The 6,157-nt window shown below is 30.3% G+C and overlaps 2 protein-coding genes across 2 annotated transcripts; both read right to left on the bottom strand.

Moving 5' to 3' along the window:
* Nucleotides 1-1,647: 1,647 nt before the first annotated feature.
* LOC123296366 lies at nucleotides 1,648-3,107 on the bottom strand. Its single transcript, XM_044877827.1, has 3 exons — nucleotides 3,030-3,107; nucleotides 2,439-2,737; nucleotides 1,648-1,682 (listed from the first exon to the last, which is right to left on the bottom strand). Exons 1-3 carry the CDS (start codon nucleotides 3,083-3,085, stop codon nucleotides 1,648-1,650), a joined length of 390 nt encoding a protein of 129 aa, XP_044733762.1. The 5' UTR covers nucleotides 3,086-3,107.
* A 53-nt stretch (nucleotides 3,108-3,160) lies between these two features.
* LOC123296365 (transcription initiation factor TFIID subunit 7-like) lies at nucleotides 3,161-4,001 on the bottom strand (the record flags this gene model as incomplete). The annotated part of the gene is made up of 2 exons (XM_044877826.1): nucleotides 3,685-4,001; nucleotides 3,161-3,398 (listed from the first exon to the last, which is right to left on the bottom strand). Coding segments are annotated over exons 1-2 (555 nt in total), but the record flags the coding sequence as incomplete, so codon positions are not given.
* Nucleotides 4,002-6,157: the final 2,156 nt, after the last annotated feature.

Genomic DNA, 6,157 nt, shown 5'->3' with positions numbered 1-6,157 from the left:
TTCACTTGCAAAGTATTTAAAAGTAAAAGAGTCCAAACTGGCGAAATATTTACTTAAGTATCCAGACCTGAGCGGAGTATCATCCAAGAGCGGGGGGAGGTGCGAGTTCTTATAATGCAACAATGCCATATTTAATTCATAATTAGTTTCTAGGTTTTGTTATAAACTTTGTTGTAATTTTTGTAATTTCACTGTGATCCGAATTATTAGATTGTAATAAACTAATTATAAATTGGTTAAATAACAAAAACATTATAAAAAAATTAATAAAATATTTATAATTAAATTGAAATGTACATTCATTCATTTTTTGTCTTTAAGATATCAATTTTCTGGGCTACTAATATATTTTATATTTATGTCCTATGATCCCGAAGGGCCTCAAGAAATGCTCGCCAACGTACTCGATTCTGTGCCGTGGACTTGACTTTTCCCCAAGATTTGCCTTCTTCAGTAATTTATTGCTCCAGGGTTCTTCACCAGGTATAACGAGGTCGACCCACCCTTCTTTTTCCTTGGGGATTCCACTCAAGTGCTTCTTTGGCAATGCTGTTGTTTCGTCTGAGTTTGTGACCAATCCAATCATATTTGCGTTGCTTGATGGTGTGTCCTACTGGAGTTTGGTGACAGGTGTCCAGCAGGTTTTCATTAGAAATCGTGTTGGGCCAATAAATGTTGAGGATGTGTCTGAGACAACTGTTGATAAAGACTTGCAGTTGTCTGGTGATGCTTTGTGAGACTTTCCAGGTTTGACATCCACACAGAGGAACACTTTTGACATTAGTCTCGAATATTTTCAATTTAGTGTGTCTTCTGAGTTGGTGTGATCTCCCGATGGGTCGAAGTTGCGCAAACGCTGCCTTGGCTTTTCTGATTCTTTGTTCTACATCTTTGCCGCTGTTTTCAGAAACAATACTTCCGAGGTATTGGAACTGTCGGGCTTCTAATAGGTTGTTGATTATGTCATATAGAACGGAACTAAGGGTTCAATGGGTTATCAAAGAAGAATAAACCGCAAAGTGCTATTAAATTAGAGGGTGGAAATTGAAGACAAGCGTCAAAAAGCACACCTTTGGTTTTTTCCAAATATGTTTTAAACTAAGGAAAATTTCGATAAATTTTATATAAAACTTTTTGTATAGAATCAAATTTTCCATCTGATTAGAATTTTTCAAAAGCGGGCAGGTATCAAGCTAGTATCACATAAAAACAATACCGTTAAGTATATGATATAGACTTTAATCAATGCCGCAGGACAACTTGCAGCACACGAGCGATGATAGTGATGAGGTAGGTACGTAGTAAACTATTTGTATGTAAACGGATATTGATTTCAAATAAAACAGATCGTAAAGTATCACTTATCGTTATCGTTATCGTAAAGATATAGTTTGTTCAATAGTAAGTTAAAATATCACTCGAATGATATAGTTTTTCAATATCTAATAAAAATAAAAGTACATAATATTTTACTGATTTTTTTTCTTTATTAAATCCTATAAACCGTTGTATTAAGCATGTTAGGACGTAGGTGATAACACCAGGAGGTCTTCATATAGATATACCTCCTCGTAGATACTTACGTATCATGTTGATGTTATAAAGAAAAGTATATAACACATTGTCTTTTGTTACAACAGGCATTGCTTACGCATTACAATGGCATGGCAATGCATGCAATGCTACAGAATTAGAGAAGGGTGAATTGAACCTAACATTGTATTTAATATATATAAAATAAAACAACTAGAATTATTATTATTTATAATAATGGAACCCTACTGTATTTTATAATCTATTGTCTTCATAAGCCTCTAGAATCAACTTGTTTTGTAAAAGGTTCACTATTTTTATTATGTTTGGATAAATAAATATATTTATATTAAAAATATTTAATATATTAGTCATTCAATACTCAATATTCAATAAAGAACGGATTATCTTTAGGTATTTTAAATATGTGGGATATGTACTTAAACTTAGCAAAGACATTTTGGAAATTTACTGAATTTGAGAAGTTTTACGCCCAATAACTTTGGAGTGACCTATTTTATGTTTAAAAAGCATAGTTTGAGATTATATAAAATTGGTGGAAAAACGTGGAAAATCGTTGATTTTAGAAAAATATCAAAACCTAAATTTCAAAACAGAAAATTATATATTTTTTTGAGCGACAAAACTCATTTTTCGACGACTTATTATTCAATTAATAATTATATAATCTTTGCCAAGTCAGCCGAACAACCTAAAGATATTATTAATATAAATACAAATTATTTCAATTATTTATTTCACACACTTCTTCGTACTTTTATTAACTTTTTATTTATTTACATAAGTTTCAAAATTTTGTAATAAACTTTTCTTATTAACAATTTCCTTTTCAAAATTATTTAATGTTTCAATTAAACGTTCTTTTAAAGCAAAGTTTTCAATACCTTCCAACTTATTTAATAATTGGTCGCGTTCAGCTTCTAAATCAAATATATCATACTTTAAACTTGTACAAAATTCTTGATAATTTATATCAGTCGATTCAGATTCGTCATCCAATTCTTGTGGTCTGCTGATTGAGTGCGTTTCCATTTCAGTGGTTCCATCAGTTATATTTTCATGTAAAACAGAATTTATTGTCTCTTCTGTATCGTCTACCATTTCTTTAATTTCAACTCCTTCAAAATTCTTTTCATCATCACTCGAATCATAAAGTTGTGCTTTAAGTGTGCTGGATTGCATGCTGTAATTGGAACGATACTAATTAATATGGCCGTCATTGCAGATAAAAATAAATCCAAATAAATGCAAAATTGAATTCAGGTTTTCCTTTTGCTGGACAACCTTGGCGCGGTGAAAAGACTACAGACAAACAGACAGACACTCACACATAGCGGTCAAACTTAACATTCCTTTTTGGGCTCCACAAAAAAACTTAAAGAAACCGACAACTTGAATTTTTTCCAAGTGCAAATATAGATTTACTTGGAAATACTTCTAAGCAAAGATTCTGTGTAAAGTTAACGATATCAAACCTATTACTACAATCCTCTGCTTCGATGTCATCACTAATATCACCGAATATATCCATTTCTTCAACATCTTTTTTTAATTTTTCTGCTGTCATAACTTTTTGATAAATATTTTTGTCATTTTCATAAATAATTTCCCATCGTACACTAACAGCATCATTATCAGCTCGTAATAATGTACGAACTTCACGTTCGATTTCAGATAGTTCAACATATTCTTTTGGTAATGTTTTACGAAATCGATGTTTACGGACATTCTTCAACGGTGGAGTTAATCCATGAGGCCAATTATATTTTTTGTTAGTTTTCATTCTACTGTTTTCTGAGTTGTTATTTGCAATACTTTTATTAATATTAAGCTCATCTTCAGAACTGCAAAAATAATTCCAACACGTTTTCTTTTATGCACGGTTTATGATTTTAGGTTGTATATGGAGCCAAATTATATAAAACAAATTATTGGGAAATGGTAAACTACTAAACACTACCAAACACAGTAAGCGTAAATTGAATTACACGGTAAATCGAGAGCTGCAACAATAATAACATGCATCCATGTATGATGGAGTGGATCTAACTACATTAAAAAACAACTTTCAATGCAAAACAAAAGAGTTTTCTGACTTTTGTCCGGAATAATTTACTGTGCACTACATACCTTCCAAATTCTTCATTAGTACATACACATATTTGTGATATATCCGCTGTTTTAAAGAACGATTTACCATCAATAGTTTTTAAACTTTCAATGACTGTTGGTAAATTATATATTTTACCATAATAGACCCAATTATCCAATTGGAATACAACATGTCGTAGATCTTTATACATATCAATAGATAAACGATCTTTTAACGATACACCAGCATGCATTAACGCTCGTAATATTCTAGCACTTTCATGCGGTAATCTTAATATAAATTGTACTTCTAAATCAGATGCATCATCTGTATCATCTTTTCTCATTAAAGCCATTTCTACAATTTCTAATTTAATGTCAAATTATTTTGTAATCTGTCAAATAAATATTTATTTTCCATAGATTGCTTGTTTTTATTAAATAAATGGGAATGCGAAGCTATTGGATCAAGAAGCGACAGCAAACTTGCCAGGGTATCATTTTTTAAACCCCGAACCCAAAGGAAAATGTCTGTGGTGTCGTAGCGCTTAAACGAATGAACCGATTTTGATTTTTTTTGTTTCGTGTTAAAGGTAATTTAATGGGGAGTGTTCTTAACTATGTTTCAAGTGCAAATTTAAGGTTTCGTACCCGGGAAAATGAAAAAATAGGCAAAAAATAAGTTAGGGGTTTTTTTAATTTAGAAAATTTCACTTGTTGATTTTTGAAATATTCACATGTGTGACTTTTCAGCTTTTTGAAATGTCCGATTCAGTTGGAACACTGTACAAAGCAGCCGTTTATCATCAAGCCATATAAAAAAGCGTTCCAATATACATATATTCGAAGTCCAAAATAGAATGTGTGTGCAAATAATAATTAAAATATGTAAAAAACCATATGACTTTTGTGTTTCGTTCACTTGTTTTCTGATTTATGTGACGTAAATGATAAAATGCGATTAAAAGGTTGTTACATCTTGAATAATAGTGACGTACAATATTACAGTACTATAGTACTATACACCCTTCATTTGACCTGATATCATCCGATAAATATATGTAGAATATTTTTATTTTTTTTTTTTTTTACAAAACAAGGGGAATTTTATATGAAAATGATATATTATATAATAACAACACAAACACCCTTAACTTTAAATAATATGTTACGAGATATGATATACACTATTCGCATCATGCGTGAGTTTTATTTCATGGAGTTACCATCGTAATGACAATTTACATTATTTATATAATTGGATGAATGGAAGCCTATGGATTGTATATATGTTTTACATTGAACATTGCTGACAAAGTATATGTTAATTATTTTTAAATAAATACTATTTATGCAATTACGTTTTTAATTTTTACAATTTCTAATTCAATAATTTGATATTTTCTATACCATTTGCTTGTAAAATTAGTCATATTTTTTAAATAAAACACGTGATTTATTGTTAATTTTATAAGATAAGAGCGCTGCGATCGATTTAGCTGTCCCTTCCACATACTTTACTCCCAGCCAATATTGAATGCATTCATCATTGCATGTGTGTTATGTAGATTTACAACTTTGAAGTAGTAGGTACAGTAAAAATATTAAAATATTGATGATGAATTTAAATTTTATGTAACTGCAAACCTCGATCCGGATATGTCGTTCTTTTATCGGAAAACAAAATTTCCACAAATTTCAACATATAAAATGGCTAAATTATGATTTATTGAAGTTATACTACTTAAGAAAGCTACATGTTGAAGTTTTTTACAATTAGTGTAGGCGCTGAGTGGGTATCGTATGCTTTTACAGATCCTACCGAAATATTTTCAACCGCTGAGTCCACATTTTCAACTTATTCATCGATCAAAGTGGGGAGAAATTTATTATAAACAAATTAATTGTTTAAAAACTATGGTAAATATCGAGAAATTTTAATAATTTTTCCAACAGATACCACTCTGAAAATTTGAAACGAAAGTCTCAAATAATTTCATGGCTTGAATTCCATAAGCCAAAGGAACGTCCATAAGCCAAAAACTTATTTACTCGAAATTTTATGCATTTTCCTCGACATTTGAGTTATCAAGATTCAACTGTAATATTTTACAGAATATATTATAGACCTAGAACTGTTGAATAGATTGTTGTACCCAATAATAAAGCAAGGGTAGCTAACATTATGTATTATATTAGGGCAGTGCAGCGACTACACTTTTGTTAAAGTTTTGCAGGTGCATCATAGTAGTATAGTAACCTTGATGTAATACATAATATTATGTACTGACTGGAATTGGGTGACACTTTTTTTTTTAATAAAAATAAGATTGTGTAATTTAATAATACAGGCTTGTATTTACAGAAAATTGTAATTCTACACAGCATTATTAATATTTCATACATAATGGACCTGCACAACTTATTAATTCCTTACGTAGGCTAAGAAATAATGAATTAAATGTAATATTAGTCTAAATAAGATATGCTTCTGATTTGGTAGTCAACCCAA

The sequence above is a fragment of the Chrysoperla carnea genome, chromosome 3 (assembly GCF_905475395.1).
Source record: "Chrysoperla carnea chromosome 3, inChrCarn1.1, whole genome shotgun sequence".
NCBI classification, from domain to species: Eukaryota; Metazoa; Arthropoda; class Insecta; order Neuroptera; family Chrysopidae; genus Chrysoperla; species Chrysoperla carnea.
This window is presented reverse-complemented; position numbering and strand designations above follow the sequence as displayed.

Bases quoted from the DNA above. Each gene is read 5' to 3' on its own strand.
- LOC123296366 (XM_044877827.1), bottom strand. From the start codon at position 3,085: ATGGATATATTCGGTGATATTAGTGATGACATCGAAGCAGAGGATTGT. The intron at 2,738-3,029 runs GTTTGATATCGT...TTCCAATTACAG, and splicing joins GCAGAGGATTGTAGTAATAG to CATGCAATCCAGCACACTTA. The intron at 1,683-2,438 runs GTATTGAAAACT...CTAATTCTGTAG, and splicing joins ATTATTAAATAAGTTGGAAG to CATTGCATGCATTGCCATGC.